This window comes from Pollicipes pollicipes, unplaced genomic scaffold, assembly GCF_011947565.3.
Source record: "Pollicipes pollicipes isolate AB1234 unplaced genomic scaffold, Ppol_2.1 Scaffold_6686;HRSCAF=7923_pilon_pilon_pilon, whole genome shotgun sequence".
Lineage (NCBI taxonomy): Eukaryota > Metazoa > Arthropoda > Thecostraca > Pollicipedomorpha > Pollicipedidae > Pollicipes > Pollicipes pollicipes.
In genome coordinates, this window is record NW_023596921.1 from 11,022,242 (window position 1) to 11,043,081 (window position 20,840).

General features: G+C 52.5%; 2 protein-coding genes across 4 annotated transcripts in view; one reads left to right on the plus strand and one right to left on the minus strand.

Annotated features, from left to right (window-relative positions):
• LOC119107462 (CD151 antigen-like) overlaps positions 1-5,149 on the plus strand; it is a 5,843-nt gene extending 694 nt beyond the window's left edge. Inside the window, exons 2-4 of the mRNA XM_037230905.1 lie at positions 805-996; positions 3,119-3,289; positions 4,580-5,149. Coding sequence (XP_037086800.1) covers positions 805-996; positions 3,119-3,289; positions 4,580-4,831 — 615 coding nt within the window. The 3' untranslated portion in view covers positions 4,832-5,149. The remainder of the gene's footprint in view (positions 1-804; positions 997-3,118; positions 3,290-4,579) is intronic.
• A 4,408-nt stretch (positions 5,150-9,557) lies between these two features.
• On the minus strand, positions 9,558-17,184 carry LOC119107186 (serine/arginine-rich splicing factor 4). Of its 3 annotated transcripts, none has more exons than XR_005095219.1 (4): positions 17,108-17,184; positions 12,709-12,854; positions 10,413-11,798; positions 9,558-10,113 (listed from the first exon to the last, which is right to left on the minus strand). XR_005095219.1 is itself a non-coding variant. In XM_037230576.1 (4 exons), exons 2-4 carry the CDS (start codon positions 12,847-12,849, stop codon positions 10,073-10,075), a joined length of 1,347 nt encoding a protein of 448 aa, XP_037086471.1. In that variant the 5' UTR covers positions 12,850-12,854; positions 17,108-17,184; the 3' UTR covers positions 9,558-10,072. The 3 variants fall into 3 exon arrangements, 2 of the variants coding, with proteins under 2 accessions (XP_037086471.1, XP_037086470.1); XM_037230576.1 differs by having other exon boundaries at positions 10,634-11,798; XM_037230575.1 differs by having other exon boundaries at positions 9,558-11,798.
• Between the last annotated feature and the right edge of the window lie 3,656 nt (positions 17,185-20,840).

Genomic DNA, 20,840 nt, shown 5'->3' on the forward strand with positions numbered 1-20,840 from the left:
ATGTCGATAACTTTTTACCAGCGAATCAACACCCAAAAACGAGTGACCGGTGTTAGGTTGTGTTATGATCTCCACTTTCCCTTCTGCATTGCCATGTAGCGGTACATAGGTCCGATGTATCGTCGTGTTTCCGGGGCTGAACAGGATATGCGTATCATCCACAGAAGTCGCTTCCAAAGACTGCCACAACGCTAGTCATTACATTTGAGGCACTGTTCGTCAGTGGATGATCTGTACGATGGTACCCTGATCCACCTCACTGTGTGTGGAAGACCAACGATATGCGATCGCACACCAGATGCCATGCAGCAGCTTCGACTCATTGATGCAGTGACTGGACACATGCTTTGCAAGCGCCGAACAGCAAGCAAACGACACGACAGGGCCACTGCAAAACATTTTTGGAGCTCTCGGAAAAGAAGCGGTTGGGCATTACAGTTACTGCACCTTATACATCAGCTAAATAAGCACACATCCGTACTGGCCTTGAAGGCGTTTTCTGTGCAGCGAGACCGAGCAGTTGTCATCTTCATCGCGACGCACTTACCGATCTGCCGACATACTGGGGCTGGGCAATGCAAATAACGTGGTCCCACCGGTATACGTAATGACAATTTAGTTGCAGCATCCTTCTCCGGATGTATTCTGCGCATTGAGACGAGCGGACGAAGCTCCGGCTCCCCTCCGTGAGTTCAACGTGTCGACAACCGACACCGGCGCTGCGTTCAGCCGTTGCCGGGCGTAAGCCAATGCACGGGCATCCACGTAGCCATCCGCTGACGCCACCGACGACCCTGTCCGCAGATCGGCGGCATCACGGTGCTGGTGGTGGGCGTGTGGACAGTGGTGGACAAGTCGGAGTTCGAGAAGCTGCTCGGCACCGACCTGTACGTCTCGTCGGCCTACATCCTGATCGCCACCGGCGCCATCGTCTCCCTGGTCGCCTTCCTGGGCTGCCTCGGCGCCGTCAAGGAGATCAGATGCATGCTGCTGACGGTGAGGCTGCGGTGGCGGTGCTCTGAGTGTACGGTGAGGCTGCGGTGGGGGTGCTCTGAGTGGACGGTGAGGCTGCGGTGGCGGTGCTCTGAGTGTACGGTGAGGCTGCGGTGGCGGCGCTCTGAGTGTACGGTGAGGCTGCGGTGGCGGTGCTCTGAGTGTACGGTGAGGCTGCGGTGGGGGTGCTCTGAGTGTACGGTGAGGCTGCTGGCGGTGCTCTGATGTACGGTGAGGCTGCGGCGGCGGTGCTCTGAGTGTACGGTGAGGCTGCGAGGGGCGCTCTGAGTGTACGGTGAGGCTGCGGTGGGGTGCTCTGAGTGTACGGTGAGGCTGCGGTGGCGGCTCTGAGTGTACGGTGAGGCTGCGGCGGCGGTGCTCTGAGTGTACGGTGAGGCTGCGTGGCGGTGCTCTGAGTGTACGGTGAGGCTGCGGTGGCGGTGCTCTGAGTGTACGGTGAGGCTGCGGTGGGGTGCTCTGAGTGTACGGTGAGGCTGCGGTGGGCGGTGCTCTGAGTGTACGGTGAGGCTGGCGGTGGCGTGCTCTGAGTGTACGGTGAGGCTGCGGGGGGGCGGTGCTCTGAGTGTACGGTGAGGCTGCGGTGGGGTGCTCTGAGTGTACGGTGAGGCTGCGGGGCGGTGCTCTGAGTGTACGGTGAGGCTGCGGTGCGGTGCTCTGAGTGTACGGTGAGGCTGCGGTGGCGGGTGCTCTGAGTGTACGGTGAGGCTGCGGCGGCGGTGCTCTGGTGTACGGTGAGCTGCGGTGGGGTGCTCTGAGTGTACGGTGAGGCTGCGGGGCGGTGCTCTGAGTGTCGGTTGAGGCTGCGGGGCGGGTGCTTCTGAGTGTACGGTGAGGCTGCGGGGGCGGGGCGTGCCTGAGTGTACGGTGAGGCTGCGGTGGGGGTGCTCTGAGTGTACGGTGAGGCTGCGGTGGCGGTGCTCTGAGTGTACGGTGAGGCGTGCGGTGGCGGTGCTCTGAGTGTACGGTGAGGCTGCGGTGGGGTGCTCTGAGTGTACGGTGAGGCTGCGGGGGCGGTGCTCTGAGTGTACGGTGAGGCTGCGGGGGCGGTGCTCTGAGTGTACGGTGAGGCTGCGGGGGCGGTGCTCTGAGTGTACGGTGAGGCTGCGGTGGGGTGCTCTGAGTGTACGGTGAGGCTGCGGGGGCGGTGCTCTGAGTGTACGGTGAGGCTGCGGTGGCGGTGCTCTGAGTGTACGGTGAGGCTGCGGTGGCGGTGGCTCGAGTGTACGGTGAGGCTGCGGTGGCGGTGCTCTGATGTACGGTGAGGCTGCGGTGGCGGTGCTCTGAGTGTACGGTGAGGCTGCGGTGGCGGTGCTCTGAGTGTACGGTGAGGCTGCGGCGGCGGTGCTCTGATGTACGGTGAGCTGCGGTGGCGGTGCTGATGTAGGTGAGGCTGCGGTGCGGTGCTCTGAGTGTACGGTGAGGCTGCGGCGGCGGTGCTCTGAGTGTACGGTGAGGCTGCGGCGGCGGTGCTCTGAGTGTACGGTGAGGCTGCGGTGGGGGTGCTCTGAGTGTACGGTGAGGCTGCGGCGGCGGTGCTCTGAGTGTACCGGCCTTGTCTGTTGTGTATGTCACAGGGGCAAGATGCTAAGCTCTGCAAACATCCGCGCCCGCGCCATCTTTGCTGCAAGTGAAAGGCAGCATTGCTTATCGAGAGAAAAGCATTGTTCCGGGCTGGGTAGACGCATCTCTGCCCTTTGCTCGTCTTCCATGGCTGTCCTTGCGCACGGTGGGCTGACCGGTAATTTGTATTCGCTGCTGGAGATCTACATTGCTGACATCCCTCTCCCCTCGCCTCCCCTCCCCCTCTCCCCATGCAACAGAGTCCACCGGCGGTGCAGAAGTGTCCACCTGGCTGACAACCCTCATCTGTCACGGTTGCGCGAAAGGCTCGTCAACAGACCCCAGCTCTGAAGGCCAGCGCTTGTCCGTCCCCAGCACAGCATTGCTGCCGTTCATCACGACTGTGGTATCGCCCCTCCGCCCAGCCCTGACATGGCACCGAAATGTGATCATCATGATGGGCTAACTGTATAGGGCTGCTGCCGGTGTACGAGCAGTGAAGCATTTTGTGCACGTCCAGTTAATCGTGACACTCCGCCCTCAGTACTTCATCATCCTGCTGGTGCTGTTCGTCGTGCTGCTCGTCGGCGGCATCCTCGGCTACGTATTCAACGAGCGCGTTGAGGACACCATTACCACCAAGATGACGGCTGAACTGGACGAGTACAGCACGAAACAGGGCATCAAGGACGCGTGGGATGCTGCACAGAGCCAGGTAAGCGGCGGCCACGGCAGGTGCAGCAAGATGTCACTTAACGCGCGCAGGTGCTGACGTAGGCTGGTGTGGTATGGGCGCCAGGCAGAATTATTATAAAATATCGCCATTAAAATTGATGTATTTGGAATGTCCACCCGGATAGAACATCAGGTTCGAATCAGATACAGATTAATTGCTCACATAAGGTACTTCTCTTCTTCTCAAACAAACTTCTGAAACATAAACGCTTCATTGATATCGACACCGCCGTCTGTCGCTCCTGCACATTAACTTATACAGGACTGTTCAGCGGAGGATAACTCTCGGTCGGAGGGCACGGAAGAGGTCACAACACGGTTCGTGCCACCGGAGCCATATGTGTAGCGTCGTGATCCTGAAAGTATGGCTGGCCGTAGGACGCTCGTCTCACGCAGTTGTGTACAGTATTATATTGTTCGTGGTTCAGTGACTGGTTTGCTTCTCCCCACCTGTGATTTTGTCTCGAGAAATGAGCGTGATTCTTTATGATGGGGTTCGGGCAGCCGTGTCATGCGCTCAAGTCACGGAGGCTCTTTGGAGCCGGGTTTTTAATCGCCCTGATCCGCCTCAGAGCCCTGTCATGATAAAAAAATAGCGGAAAATCCAGGCAAATATACTTCAAGAGAGACTACGACGTTCTGGAGACGTTACTTTATCATCCCCAAACCGAAATTTATCGTGAATCGTCGCTTCTGGGCCTGTGTCGTGGGCGGCATGAATAATAGCACCTGCGCTCTGCCCTGCCCTTGGACACTACCTCGAACGTTGGTTGCCAGTGGTGTTTGCCATGACCTTGCCCACTCCAAGCGAGGCTAATCCCCACCAGTCGGCCAGAGTTAAGTAGCTGCAGCCCCCTCCCCCCGACCGTCTTCCCGGCTCAGGCTGGCCCTGTACCGTCACCGACTAGTCCTGACCCATCCCAAGCTGGTAGTCATCATGCCTGCTGCTCTCCTGGTGACAAATCCTGCGCAATCTCCATCGCGTCTGTCGCTGATCCTACCTAACGCGTCCACCATCCACCAGCAGCCAGAGCGCCGATGACATTAGATCCCCCCCCCCCCATGCCCCTGACCCCGCCCTCCCTGACGCCGTCCACCATCCACCAGCAGCCAGAGCGTCGATGACATCAGATACCCTCCGCGCGCCCCTGACCCCGCCCCCCCCCCCCCCCTAACGCCGACCACCATCCACCAGCAGCCAGAGCATCGATGACATCAGATGCCCCCCTCGCCCCTGACCCCACCCCCCACCCCCTCGTGCGGTCCACAGATGAAGTGCTGCGGCGTGGACCGGCCAGAGGACTGGAAGGGCCGTGTCACCCCGCTGCCGGCCTCGTGCTGCCCCAAAGGGACGGCCGAGCCCTGCACGGAAGCCAACGCCTTCCAGATCGGCTGCAAGGGCCGCATCAAGGAGTTCGTCACGGCGCACGCCACCGTCATTGGTGGCGTCGGCGTCGGCATCGCGTGCGTCATGCTGCTCGGTATGATCTTCGCCATCGCGCTCTTCAAGATGATTGAGTGAGGCACGCTAAGGCCGTCGAAAGGCTGAAGCATTCGCCGCAGCTGCGGACCGTCTTTCGTCGCAGTGGTGGTGCGTCGGCGTATCGCGAGGAGTATTGCAGCGTCGTTTGTTGGTGCGGACGCTCGAACCGGGAGACAGGTCACTGTTGGGAGGTCGGAGGGGTGCTGTTGGACGGTGCCAGGCGCGAGGGTAGGACGCGGACCATACTGGATTGTGAGAGGAATGGGCGCAGGGGCGTCAGTAAGTCCACAACTGCCCCTCCTCGAGAGGCTTGTCTCAGGAATGCGTCGTCCACTGGAATGCCTTCAGAGCGGTTCGCGAAGGTGACGTTACGGTTTGAAAGAAACAGGGGCGTTGTAAGAAGAGTAAGTCTCCATGGCGACCCACTCAAACCAAAGCGCCAATGCCACGCGTACAGACGCCTGGGCGAGGCCACTCTGAGTGGCTCGCGTCTTCGGCGTGCCGTTGCCCCCGACAGGATGCAAAGCGGCGGAGTCCGGTGGAAAGCAGCTCAGGTTCCGCATGGGGACCGCTTCACAAATACGACCGGGGGAGAGAGCATTCGCCCCGGTGAAAGCGTCGGGACTGAGTCATTTCTCGATTTGTTTGGCATGGCGATGACGTCATGTTTGAGACTCTTCACATAAGGTCAAAAGAAAACATTCCTCTGACTCACATATAATTGAAGAGATATTGCTGGTTTCATGGTGAACGATGTGTACGGAATTCTTTTCGGCGAAGCAATGGAAGGACGTGGTGGTGTCGCGGATGCGGGGTGTGTCGTGTTCTTCGTGTGTATATGTCGCACTGCATGTATTTCACACCATGCGCTCTTATTCGCGGCGGTGATCCTAAATAGCGCAACGACATATTCCGGCTGATAGCTGCATGGTCGGCACGTAGTGCCTGGACTTCAAGTAAATGGCGACCACTTCAATGTGCCTTGCATCATCGGAAACCGTGGGCGCCACATGTTGCGTCGCTGTTGTTCCTGCTGCGCATCAAACGCGGATACGTGACGAGAGCACGATAGTCACGTACCGGCCGCGGCCTCGGCACTGTTCGCACATAATACACCGTCGTGTAGCACCCCGGAGTCTGTCTGGCCGGGCGGCTTGTATCTAACCTCGCCATGGGGTGCCCCTCCCCCACCCCCACCCCGCCCCACCCCGCCTACCGATGTGGGTCAGCCGCCGCCGGTGCAGATCAACCGCGTCTCGTGCCGATCGGGAGCAGCGGCTGGAACACGGCGGTCTGGTTCAAGGTCGGCGATTGTGCTACCCCCGTCAGCACGCGCCCACGAGGCAAAGGGAGGATGACAAATGTGGTCGGACCAGCACAGGGAAGTACCACACACTGCAGTGCATCATGAAGAGGGCCTTGCTTCTTTAAAGTTGTTGCATCGACTGATATGTGTCAGTGCACCTGTGTAAGGTACAAGCACCTCAACTTCAGTAGTATCTACGCTATGCACCATGCAGAGGCGTTCCGCAACGGAAACCTTCGCCTTGAAAAGTTGCAGGTAAAAGTCATGGGCAGTATGACAGAGTTCAGCAGTTTGCAGTGATGTATCTAGAGGGAGGTCATGCCCCCCCCCCCCCTCCCCTCTCTCTCTCCGCTGGACTTCGAAGGGACCTATAAACGGCCAAACGGACGCCGTTTTTAAACAAAGCATTATAAAGATAGAAGCTTTTGGGCCTTCAGGTGACCAAGACCAGTCGCAGGCAAAAGTGAGGGTCCGTGAGCATGCAAAATTGATTTTTCGCGCATAACGATTGGTGATAGTGATCTCCCTGGTGGTAATTGGGGGAACGTTGAGGCCTATTGCGCCGTATAGACGCCCTACGCTGTTGCTGGAGGCCCTACTATTCATTTGCCGGGACCGACGATCCATCGACCGATCGCCGGGACGGGACCGACGATCAAGGATCCGACTGGAGGGCCTAAGGGCAGGAGGGGCTGGCCAGAGTCTTATTTAGGGGCCCCGGCCCGAGAGGAACGGACCTTAGGTGACAGTCGTAAGGCCATTGGTGCTGAGCGAGGACCTCCTGAGTCGATAAGGGCCTACATGTTGGTAAGACACCACCAGTTCCGCACCTCCGTTGCTTAGTGAAAAAGGAGCACCAATCAGACTTGTTCACCACATGCTTAACACATTTTGAATTGTATGATATCTTGTACTCATTCATTCAAGCTAAGACAACAACTCTGCGTTAGACATCAACCATCAGCTGATCACATTGACTGGCTGGCTAGCCCCCGGAGTCAGCTACTCGTAACTTAACTTGAAACAAAGTCTCTCGTGACTGATTTTGATGGGTTTAGCAGCTAACTTCAGCCCATTTGGCCATATCGTTCCCGAAATACTTGGCCTCAGAATGACAGGATCAATCATGCTCCAGAAAAAAAAATGAGCGCGTCCCATGCCTGCACACACGTACCACGCCTAGTTTTCTAGGACTGTGCGCGCGAAAAACATCCTGTGTAACAAACAGCATGCATAGAAATCGTAAATTCAGTGCTATGAATGCAAGGATTTCTTCATTTGGAAAGAGCATAAAAACTCCAAGGGGTTCATAAAGTTCCGTGCCCCTTCTCCCCCCCCCCCCCTCGAAAGAATCCTGGATTCGCCTCTGGCCACTAGGGCAACAAGGAAGCTGACATTTTTCTCATGTCATTGCACACGCGCTTTGAAGCTCACCATCCGTAGCTCCTCTCTCGCTCAGGTTCGACCAATCAACATCGAGGACGATGGCGGTCATCGGCTAACCCACCTTCAGTGCGCCTCGGGTAAGACAAATCGGACCAGCAAGCGATGTGAGGGTTCGGGGTCAAAGGGCAATGGAGGGTAGCGGGGCGGGGCCAGCGGGGGAGAGAGACGTCTGACAGCACTCATTCATATGTATGTCACGGATAGAACAATTGCTCTAACTATCGGCCTCGTCTGATGTCTTAATGTGTGCACCACATTTTGGCCAGTTGGCCCTCCGGGCGTCGCCAGGTGTTATAGGTCCTGCGGACTGGGCGATGTTTGGAAATATTGTCCAGTCATCCAGGAAATATCGTCATTATGTTTGGAAGCATTATGCAGTCATCCAGAAAACATCATCATGATGTTTGGAAACATCATTCAGTTATTCTCAGGACTCAATGACACGTGACGGCGGCCGGAGAGTTACCTGGCCAAAACGCGTGCATACTGATACACTAAACGACGATAGCCCCACCAGCTATGACATCTAAAACGTAAATCCTAAAACATCTCCTCAATCCTTCCGAACAACTATCATATTGATTTCTTTGGCATCCCACTGAGCGAAATCTATCACGCTGGTCAAGAAAAGAAAGTAACAGCATGCCAACCCTTGACTGTTCTCAACATTGCGTTAACACACTGATAACCGATGGTTGTGCCAAACGGCTGCATCGTTCGGTGTGTGTTTGCAATCGGTGAGATACGTGATGCTGGGATCGCGTTTCTTACACAGTTGATGTATAGCCGTGCCTTGTCGCTAATTACCCCACCTTACGACTGATCCAATATCCCTTCTGATCCGCCGCCTGTTACGCTTATCATCTCCTCCCTCCTCCTCCCCTGGTCGACGAAACTAGGCCAAACTTTGGAAGGCTACGGCAACGATTGCAATGCTAACGAAAGAACTCGGGGTCTGCCGTCCCTTTGGGATTTGGGATCTTGCCATTACGAAAATTTTGTGTGCGCTTCTGGCGCCACAGAGTTGTGATTTTGCCACATTGCAAGGCAGCCTTGGAATGTGGCAAATGAGGCGCTTCCCCGTGCCCTTTGAAATTACCTGGTGACTGGAATCTGCTCATGCATTCTTTACGTGTATTCCAGCTATGTGTGCCGTGTCGGAAAACAATGCATGAATGAATTAGTGGCTGGATGCATTCCAGCTACACATACGGCTCGGAAACCGAGCCATGAAGAGGTCAGTTCTCCTTGGATATTTAAAATCAGATAGTGTCTGCCCTCAGGTAGGGATAAAGAGAAGTTATGTTGGCGCCTACATCGCGACGCACAGAACCGGGGTGAGAACAGAGCTGATCACTGAGCTGACCGAGAACACAGCGTTGGCGCAGTTACGATGAGAAGGTGGTGAGAAGTGTAATTTATCATTAGATAAGAAGTATTTGCTTATGTTTTCTGTTGATCCCTCCATGCCGTTTCAATAGTTCAGAAATGTATTGCCTTTTCAAAACAGCTCTGGTAACACGGAGCTGACACTAGGCTAGTGTCCGGTTGAGGCGTCATCACTTCGTCATTACCGGTAACAGGAGTAAGCAAATCACAGTCCGTATTCAAAAGCTCCACTTCTCCCTATCTGCAACCGTACCCTTGCATAAGCGTGACCAGCCGTTCCGCCACCATAGACAACTGTAGCCCGGGTATGGCGCGGCGCCATTGTCTTTGACAGCTTATGTTTGTCATTGTTCACGAACAGTTTCAGGCCCGCTGACTGCAGAGGTTGCTTTGCACCATCCAGGTCCGCCAGCTCAGCTGACGCCATTTTTAGCTTGGTTTATGGGTTGTTGAGATTCAATGTCGTTTCACTGTAGCGTCAACGCACGATAATAACTTAGCGGTCAGTTCTCAACTACAAGCGTGATACCAGTGATGCGACCATGTAAACTTACGCTCATGTCACCATTCACATTTTGATGCCAGTCTATATCAGCTACATCACATGAAAGCTCATGACTCATATCAATTTACATAGTGGTGTATTACGTTTCATATGGGTACAAATCGCTTCGCACCAGCACATGACAGGGATGTGTAGGATTGCGCTCGCGACCAATCATATTGTATGTGCATTGTGTTGTACTTGCTCTATCTGATAATTCAAAGGACTTCGTTTCGGCGCGTTTTCTGTGCCCGCAGAACTCTGCTAAAAGCCCTCTACCGCGCAAGATCTCGCAACACTCGAGGAATCGCGAAAACATCAGTACACCCACGCGGGATTCCACCCTGGGACGTGTGACTCGAGCCCTGCCAGCACTCCGCGGCCACGACGACCGCCACAACCACCGTAGCTTTCGCGTTGGTCCATGGCCACCCAGCGGCACAACCGCCGTAGCTGTCGCGTTGGTCCATATCCACCCAGGGGCACCACAACCGCCATGACAACCACCGTAGCTTTCGCGTTAGTCCATAGCCACCCAGCGGTACGACAACCTCGTAGCTTTTGCGTTGGTCCATAGCCACCCAGCGGCAACCCATCAGCCGCATGCAGCATTCCAGAGTGCTCCACCGCAGTGTCCTGCAACACACCAGCCACGGCGACAGGCAGCTCAGTACTGCGGCACACACCGATGACGGTATTGGGTGGAATGTCTGGGCCGCAGGGCATGGAGGGTGTCGTTTACCAAATTTAATTTACCAGGCAAGAAAAAAGCCACGGACAGGCTTCACAATATGCAGACCAACAGATTTGATGTCCGCATTATTACGAAGCTAACGGCGCCATGTACCGATATCAAATTATTTCTGTTACAAATCGACACGAGTCATTTAGGTAGCAAAAACGGTAATTTGGCTATTACAATGCAGAGCACTTACGAGAAGCCACTAGGCGACATTCAGTCGGAGGAGTCTCAACACCGAGAATGTTCTCCATCAACAGCACTCAAGTGACAGACAAATGACACCAGCCACCATTTAGTGTTCACGATGGCTAGCTCACGAGCTGGAACTTGCACTTGAGCTCGAGCTGTCAGTTGAGGGGCTCCTCCGATCACCATGACCGCCACCTCTGGCAGCGGAGTCACCCTGGCGCCCACCTCGACCGCGGTCTCCCGACCTTGACCCAGCGTGTCCAGCGTCGTCTCGTCTCGCACCACTGACGGATCTCGAGCGTCTCCTTCGCACATTTCCATCACGACTCCTGGATCTCGAGCGTCTCTTTCGCACGTCTTCGCCACGACTCCTGGATCTCGAGCGTCTCTTTCGCACGTCTTCGCCACGACCCCTGGATCTCGAGCGTCTCTTTCGCATGTCACCGCCGCCACTCCTGGATCTCGAGCGCCTCCTGCGTGCGTCCCCGCCGCTCGCGACCCCTGAAGGTATTTTCCTAGCTTCTCTTTCACGACTCCTGGATCGTGAGCGTCCCTTAATGTCCTCTCTCCTGTTGCTTACCGATCTTGAACGCCGTTTTCTCACATCTCCACCTCGACTTCTCGACCCCGAACGTCTCTTCGCCACTGCCCGATGTCTTCCGCCACTGCCCGATCTTGAGCGCCCCCTCTTCGCGTCTCTATCGCGACTCCGAGACCTCGGTCGTCTCCTGTCCGCTGGTTTCCCGCCACTCGCAGACCTAGACCGCCTCTTCTTCATATCTTTGCCGCGGCTTCCTGACCTCGACGGTCTCCGATGTCCTCGCCGTCCACCACTCACAGACCTCGAGCGTCTCCCCTTCGCCTCTCTCCCGCGGCTGCCAGACCTGGGCCGTCCCCTGTGGTCGGACCGCGGCCGGTGGTCGGCCGCTCCGCCGACCCGCTCCGTCACCGGCGAGCGCCGGCTGGGGGCGCCCAGCCGCGACCCCCGCTCGGAGGTCCTGCCATCTGTCGGCGAGGCGGAGCGGCGATCGTGATGCCCTCTGTGTCGCTGGTGGCTGTCGGCAGAGCGCGGCGCGGGGCTCGCGTCGTGGCGACCTTTCGAGCCATCTTTTACCCTCCGCTTCTTTCGGGAAGCCTCGTCAGAGTCAGATTCTGTCGAGCCAGACCTTTGTTTCTTTTTATGCCGCTTCTTACGATCCTCATCTGGATCAGAATCCGATGACTGCGCTTCCTTTTTCTTCTTTTTTTCTTTCTTTTTCTTTTCCTTCTTCTTCTTTTTCTTCTTGTGCTGCTTCCTCAGCTTCTCCAGCTCCTCTTTGTTTAGAAGTTTCAGCGGCGTCTCGTCGTCCGACTCATCCGAACTGGTAGAGCTGACGTCCAACACGCAGTCCTGAGGTAAGGCAGATTCGGTTACCGCCGCGGAAGACGACGGGCCTCAGTCTAAAGGTCGGTTCCGAAGTTGGCCTACGTCCGGCTAGCACAAAAACAGGGATTCACAAGGGACTCGTTGAACAGGTCTTACTGGTTGGATTGTAACCTTCTCGCAAGGTTGCAATTGAAGCGCTTGTGCATGTTTCGTGAAGTTATCAATGGCCGAGCAGCCAATCGATGCATAAAGATACATCAGCTAACACCAATCAGGACCATTTTGGACCAATGTGGTAAAAAGAAGCAAAGGCCGCCGTCGCATTGGAATGTCTACCCTCCGCCACCCACCGCTAGATAAGCAAGACCGAACGATTGAACACGTCCCATACAACCATATACGAAAGAACTGAATTTCGACCGCAGTTTTGGCAGCAGAAGAGCATATTGTTGGCATCTCACGCAGCAAGGCAGCCTTTCCCTGGAATCCCTCTCCCTCCACCATGTCTCTCGTCTGTCGCCCAACAATGCGCCGCACCACAAACACAGATCTGGGCCCGCACCGTATCAAAGTCAACCTGCCGCAGCCTCATGCTCTCAGCAGTGTCACTGCTAGCGAGCGACGGGCAGAGCCGGACCAGTCAGTTGGAACATGCAGCGCCCTGGATTGCTGCGATGGAACAGGACTTACACGCCAGACGAGCAGATAGTACAGATACAGTCTCTGTCCACATGCAGCTCCCGTCAAACATGGTGCTGGTAAGTCATGTCGTGAACTTAGGCTCGAAATGAGCCATCATCCTAGCCATTTCAGACCTGGCACTTCACCGCCCCTTAAACTGTCCGCTTTGATTTCGGGACGTCCGGGTCACGAACTACAGCCCCAACCCAGCATCCCCGACGCCGCCCAGGGTGCCGGTCGGCGGTCAGCCCACCTGAGCGGAGGTGACCTGGATGAAGTTGCGGCACTGGAACGTCAGGTGGCCCGGGTAGCCGCACTTCTTGCAGGCCGGCCGGAAGTTCTCCCCGGCGCCGGTCACGCTGAAGATGCCGCTGCCGGTGCCGCTCTGGTTCATGTTGTCTGGAGCGGGAGGTCCGCAGTCAGAGGGTCGTCAGAGGGTTGTCAGAGGGGGCTGACTGTTCGTTCAGGCGGCGTTGGGGCGAACCCATCATGGAACATCCGTCAAACTTCACGGCCTCATCCAAGGCATAAAACCAGGCCGTGTGTTGGAAAGGCGACGTGGCGGAGTCACTGTAGAATGAAGCGGCATGTAAAGCGGTTAAACGTTTTAAATACATCAAGTGGCCTTCGCATTTTGCACAGGTGTCTTTGGGCTCATAATGACCAGCCGATGGTTGCGTACAGCATGAAACCATAACCAACGTCGGGTGCTTTGTTTGAATCTACGTACGTACGCGTCAAAAAACACACTGCACACGGAACCAACCACACTCAGAGCAGGAGGGAGGGAGGGGGGGGGGGGGGGAGCGAGACGGAGGGCCCATACCAGGCGCCGCCCGCCGGCAGACGCCGCGCGGAACGGCGCAAAAACCCGCCGCCGACAAATGAGGCGGGCGCGGCCGGCGCCCCTTTGTCTCCGTAATCGGCGCGGGGTCAGCGGGGGCAAGGCCAGGTGACCGGCAGTGGCACGCCATGATGACACGGGACAACGGCACGGCACGAGATGGCGCGCTGCTCCTCCGCTTGCGACACCCGGATGCGTCGTAGGTGTGGAGGCGTCCGAAGGTGGGCCCCAGTAATTTTATTCACGTCGCGTTGTTGCGTTAGGAAGCCTTCATCTTTCTGAGTAAATGTTATGCATTATGATCTCATAATTTGATAAGTTCGGTAACAGGTAAGGCCTCTCTAGATCAGATTGTTATGACTCACGACACGACTTGTTATGACTAACGAATGATAGGCAAATGTTTAACACAGGTAATACAATGTTCTAATTCAGCATATCAACAGTGAAAATGTCGGCTACCAGCGGTGCACAAGCAATTTTGTCTTTTTTCAATCAGTCAGTAAATGCCGAATGCTCCCAACACCGACCTTCGTCATTCGCAACACTACCTGTCAAAATCAAAATATCCGCGACGCCGTTCAGAAAAGCTTGCAAGTGGACTATCACTCGTAAACTTTGGATATTTGCACGTGCAGTGACCAGTGGTCTGACAGTCGGCCCCCCGCCATCAGGCAGTCAGACATCCCGCCGCATCACTCGACAGGCGGGGCAACACCAGCTATAGCAGAGCCAATGACGACGTGGCCCGACGACGTGGTCTGCCCCAGCCAAAACGGCCATGGGGTGCCGACTCAGGACGGCGCGCATGTGCGCTGTGCTAGTCTATCGACTAGCCCAGAAGATAATGGAGAAAATAGAACACCAATGACCAGTCTTGCAAGAAATTGTGGGAAAACTTAATCGAAAAACATGTCGTCTTGCATGTGGACCATGTTCGTGGCTGGGAGATGTCAATGGACTTCCTCATGACAATGGATATGTCAGCTGCCATAATGCAGTTCAGGACTTTCCATTTGAGAATTTTGGACCAGGACTTGACGCCTGGGCGGGAGCCCCGGTCATGGAACTGCAGGCAACGGTCTGGGGCGTGAGACTAGTCCACTGAGGCAGTAGCCGCCAGCCCATTATTGGACTACCTAGCAAAACAGCTGAAATGTTAGGGTTGTCACTGCTGAAAGAGGTCACAGGAGCCCCAAGTGGTGGGGGGAGGGGGGGCAGGGCATGAACCCTTGCCATCCAATGGGGATGCCCCAAATATAGATAGTTGCCGGAGCATGCACATAACCTGCAAAGGTGCTCCCATCTAACAGAAACTATGGTGAGATTAGATGTTTTCAATTGAGCACAATGTTGCTGCATCCATACAAAACATAGTCAAGGACCTCTTCAGCTTCATTTAAACATGAAAACAACCTCATCTGATTAGAGTTTACTGATGGTTATTTTGAATAACTGCATAAGACCAATTTCTATAAGTCTAAAAATAACAGACACAGCAGCACAGACTGAATGATTCTTTCCAAGATCATACCTCTGAGGATATGGAGCAAGTTACATAGTACACTCATAATAACATAGTCTCATTTCTATTCCCATCCTTATTTCTCATAAAAATATGTTAAATGCTACCCTTGAAGCTCACAATAAATTTGAATTTTGGGCCCTTCATCTAGCTTTCTAAAAAGAATGACTAGAACTATGTTAAAAGGAGCTGTCAAAAACCAAGTAGCATTGTTTCCTGATACTTAAAGCCACAACATCAATGACAAGAGAATGCATAAGTCCAAGGATAGGAAGTCTGACCATTGACTATTCTCAAACTGGCAAATAATTAGACATGTTCCAAATAGCTTCAGATGCCACAGATGGGAGGTCATTGTCACAGGTACCCTGTGTCTTGTAGAGGTCCTAGTGTCCTGTGGAGGCACTAGTGCCCTGTGGAAGCATTATCATCCTGTGGAGGTGTTAGTGTCCTGTAGATGCATTGGGGTGATGTGGTGGCATTAGTACTCTGTGGAGGCATTACACAATGTCAATATCAGTAGATTTTCATGTCTATAACATAATATGTACCATTGCATTACTGACAAACAGCCAATGTTAAAAACCTGACAGCCATCAACCACTGCAACTGGCAAGAAGCTGCCAATGTTGCTTGTTGACCAATTCTGCCTGTGAAAATAGGGCCTTCTAGTTTCACAGACACAGTTGCCTAACATTTCATAGTTGCTCTAAGTATTTTGCAGGCACCAGGTGACCCACTCATTCCTAACTTTTATTCTTTTCTCAGCATGGTTACATCAAATCCAGGGTGACTAAGAAACATGGGGCAAATATTTTGTGGTTGACTGGCTTTTATTTGTAATGACAGCAGAAAACACAAAAATGTTCATGACAATGGTTCAGGATTGGCTTCTGTAACCAAGAATACAAATGTTTGAAGTGTTTTGATAAAAACACTAATCAGGATGCAATGTGATGCAAGTTTGAGGCGAGCCCGATACAACAGCAGAATAGCATTCCAGAGGCGGCACTGTTTGGAGTGCGCCTCATAATTATTGAGCTAAATCTATAGCATTGTGTGCATTGAATATATCTGATTTTCTGTCATAAAGGTTAAAAGCTTTCATAAGAGCAAAACAAGCTAATGATCAAAAAAATTGGCAGCCATAAAATCTAGCCTAGTACCTGGTAGTAACATGTATTGAGCACAAATTATATGTTTCATGAGGGCACAGATGCAGTAGGTTCAAGGACCCATGCCCTTGAGGTCTTGATCCCTGCCAAAACCAGACTGCAAAAATATATGCAGCACTAACATGCCATACACATAAAAATGCATGTCATAAAAGCATACTCTTAATCCATGAGCCCTGTTGTTGGCACAAATTAATCACCAACTACAATATGTAGAAAACCTAAGTTTCAAGGAATTATGACATCACTGTAAGTTCAGGCAAAAAATGCATTCAAGTGTGAATAAATAGGAAATTCAGCACAAATTGCCCTGCCCTGAGAATGGCACACCTGTGCTCCTCATCCAGTATGCCAGCAACATGTGGGCATGTATAACACAGAGGATGGAATTTTTGCAGACTGGTGCTAAAGGAGCTGCACATCCATAAGCTTGACAAGAGGGAAACCATAATGACTAGGCTCCACATCCTGGCATTCCATAACACTAAAATTCCCAGAACTATCTGAATACCAGACTGGGAGAAAATGGCTCCCTCATATGGACTGGTGGGGAGCAAAATTCCAGATCCATGCACGCTGTGTGCCGTGACAGCTACACACCCTGCTTCAACCACTCAAATATTTCACACAGCTTAATGTACATTAAAAGATAACATTCATGTCACCACGTGCCAGGTATTTTACTGACGGGGATTCCAAACCTCCATGTAAATTTCATCCAGGAAAATCTCAAGCATTTACAGCAATGTAGAGCATAAGCATGATGTGACAAGTGGAAATGAAAGTGCTTGTAACTGATGGCTTTAAAATAAAACTTATCAGAGCCTAGACTTTTTACAGCTATCTAATGGCCTATACATTTTCTAAGTTTGAAGCCATTAATAAGCAAGTTTTGGTTCACTATTATATGGCGCAAGCACATGCAAATACAGCTAAACTCATCACATGACATAAATTGCTGACCAGCACTTCATTAATGGAATTTATTTAGTGGAATCCAGATTACTAAACTTAGCAACATCCGGAAATTGTCTTTGAAACCAATCCTGCATAAGGAGTTTAACTAAGTCTGGATTCCACAAAATGTTAACCAGAACGTCTTCCTCACCTTTATATTAGCCGAACCCGTAATCACTCCACGGGCCAGGACGCAACGCGCACGGCGCGGATGGCCTCCCAACGCATTGTGTAGTGGCGCCGGCTCAAACGTTTCTGTAGCGTCGGATTTGTCAACGACCTGCGAGCTTCCAAATTCGCTCCAGGATTCCAAATAGGGAAAGTGACCGCTGTCAGAAATAAAGTACATTTATGCACAGAACGGTTTCGCTTTGGATTGTGTGCTCCTTAAGAGCCATCATAAGTTACGCAATGGCCCGGGGGAAGAAAAGTCTTTTAAAAAATCATTGCAACCGAATTGTTATGGCCCTGCAGATGCACATAAAACACTCAACACTTCAGCTCCATACCCACAACTTTACAAGAAAAGAACGGGCATACAGGTCGCATGTACACCTCCGACATGTTCGCAAAGTTACACCCCGAGCTGTGACGAACTGCTGTGGCCTGTTGCAAAAGAAAGAGGTTTTTCTTGTTTTGCTGCGTGACAACCATGCGCGATTAGATCGTTTGGTTATCGGGTGGAGCTATCCTTCGATACGTAATGTGTGTTGAATTGACAACGGCCCAGTCTATTGCTTTGTGAGACCGGGTGGGGATTGGCTCATCCAGAGCAAACTGTAATTGCGCGAATTTTTCGCTACCATGACGTTACAAGTTTGAATCTGAGGATTCCAGAGTTTTGAGTTCTTCATGATAGGGAATGTTAGATAACTCAATGGTAAGAACTTGTAGGCCGTCATACCATATAAGTGGGCCGCCAAAGATTTTTAACGGAAAGCGGTGGTGATTCACGTAGAAATCAGGCTCATTGTCGCGCCAGAACATTCAGCACAAGGTCGGAAAAGTTCCGTTGGGGTTTGCTGCCATAGCTAGTGACGGGGCTGCTGTCATCGTGTGTTGTCCTGTACAGCTTGCGGCAAGCATTTTTTGTTTAATTTTTGGCACTTCTCATTTGCGCGTCTAATTCTTCACTAGAATATATTTTTTTGCATTCAGTACAGATTTTGGGTTGCTCTGATTTTTTTCGTAAGTCAAGTTTAAAATATACATTGGAGATCCAGGAATAAATATTTCACTTTAAATAGTATACATAGGCTAGTTCAAGCAAGTGGGACAACTCATTCGGGCAGTGAACATATGTTCACATATAACTTAGTCTTGCGTATGTCAACCAGATAATCCTTAATGTACTGGGAGACGGATTTTTCGTAGATGCACAAACCTTCACTCGAAACGAACGGCTCTCAAAACACACACTGTGACCCATGCTTTGATCTTTGGTTCTTTAGACTGAGTAGAGACAGGCTCGGCGAACAAAAAAATATATATCAGTATGCATACAAAACATCATGTGGTGATGAGCGAGCACTGATATGACTGACCACTACTGGCAGCGAGGACTGGTATGGCTGGCGGTGAGTGACAGCGAGGACCGGCATGACTGGCGGTGACTGACAGCAAGGACTGGCATGACTGGTGGTGACTAACAGCGAGGACCGACATGACTGACGGTGACTGACAGCGAGGACTGACATGATAAGGTGATGACGAGCAGAACTGACATCCATTGAATGCAAACATACCTATTTCTGATGACAACAGTACCGATCATTCCTAAGCCTTCACCAGACGAATCTCACACACGTACGATACTCCTTACGTTTTGTAACAAGGTACCATTGAATGAGTGCAGAGGTCATGGCCACCACAAAAATGGCGATGTTTGAGCAGGTAACTCGATACTCTTCCATGCGTTCATTCTATCGTAGCATGCCACAGGTCCTACAGATCGCACTGCCTGAATCGTTATGGAATCCCCATTATAAAAACGTCTTACGACCGACACCAAACGAACTTCGCAAAATGGCTCGAGTCGGGTCGGGTCGGGTCGACCGCCATTAACTGATTCAGCTCCTGAGTTTGTTCATTGGTAAACAGCCGCATGCTCAGTGCGTATGTATAGGTCGTGGAGCCGGCTGCCACGAAGCCTGCTCTTCAAACCTTGACAGCGTCTTTGAAGCGCCATATTCGGTATCACCGGTCCCGCCTGGCCTGGGATCATCATGCTTCAGTCTTGTTCGGACCTAAAGCCATCAAAAGTTTGCATGTTCTTGGGGTGATCAATCTTTAAAATGCGGACACGTTTTATGCCAGTGTTGACCTGGCAAATGAGAAAAGTATTTTCCGCGCCGTTCTTCCGCCAGTAAGCATTGGACTTGATGTTCCCGCATTCAAAGTCACAGCCTGCATCCGTCCTTCCGCATACCCGTTATGACCACTGCTTTTTATCATCGATTATCACAGGTAAACTGCCGATTCGCGTGTTTTCGCCCCCGTCTCATTACATTATACGCCGCTCCTGATGTCACAACATGGACGAGGTGGAATAAGAAAGGAAACGAGCGTAACTAACAATGTGCACTATTTTTATCAGTTATTGGATGATGGACTACATTTTCCTGAAAACTGGCCTCGAAGTGTATTTGTATTTGCATTCCATTTATGATTCAGCAGTAGCCTACGGCCAGGGTGCCAAGCGGCATTTCATATTTCACGGGATAGAAGCACGAATGAACGCCGTGATGCAACAGCTAACATTTCGCCGTCAATGTACGGGCAGCCATGGTCACTCACCTGTCTGGAGCAGCACACGCCGTTCCAGGGCTGATGCGGAACACTGCCGCGCCAGGGAGATAAGATCCGGTAGCACCCGAATGTCCGTGGAACCGCAGCGCCTCTCCCCAGCCTCGGTTCCTGACCATCAAATGTGCAGTAGCTCGTTGCGAAGCGCACTTCACCATCTGGGTGAAAGGCGGCTGCGAGCGGTCCGGACCCTCTGCACCCTGTGCTCCAGGCGGTGTGCAACATCACCCCACTGCTACAGTAGGGTCACTTTATGCATCTGCTAAATAAAAACTAGGTTATGGGCGCCATATGACCAACGTGCTCGGTGCGCCCCAAAGCCCAGATCACCATACAGGGGGTCCGTTAGGTAGTACACCCCTTAATCGCGTACAACTCGCAGTATGAAATTGGGTCATGGGCAGAAAGTTGTTGCAGTCTGCCTGTATCAACAATGCAACAAAAATAGACTCAGTATCATGGCAAGTATGCATGTGAAAAATTAACAAGTGAAAAGCACGCCAACTGTAACCGATTTTCCCTATGTCTACCAGGTTTTGCTGCAGGCAGGCTGGCTCCTTTGCGTAGGCTGAGGAAACTAGCCAGTGACTTGCACCTTTTTTAGGAGGTAGACGAGGGTGTTTTAGTTTTAGGCGCATAAAAGAAGAAATATGCAATTGACTCTGTATCAAGCTGGAAACACTAATTGGATGATGGTTCAAACGTCAGTTGCAACAAAAAATACACGGGTCCAGATACGGAAATGTCCTTGAAGCATGCAGAAGGCGCGCAAAGTTTAACTGTGCACCATGTAATCCCTGGATTCCGGAGGGAGCACCACGAGCACACTCTGATTCCACGCCTCGAGTTCCAAAGCCGCAATGTTACCAAAATCGGGACGACATATCGGCGTAATCAGATGAGAAGTGGACGCCATTTTATCTTCTGCCGTGAGTCCGTAAGGCTCTGCCAAACGAGGTAACGTAAAGCCTTTGCTGAGTTTTTCACATCTCCGCGGATAAAGGCTGACTTATGTCAAGGAATGTCATATTGACGTCACCGTGAGGTCATTCGATTCCGATATCGTGCGGCGTTAACAT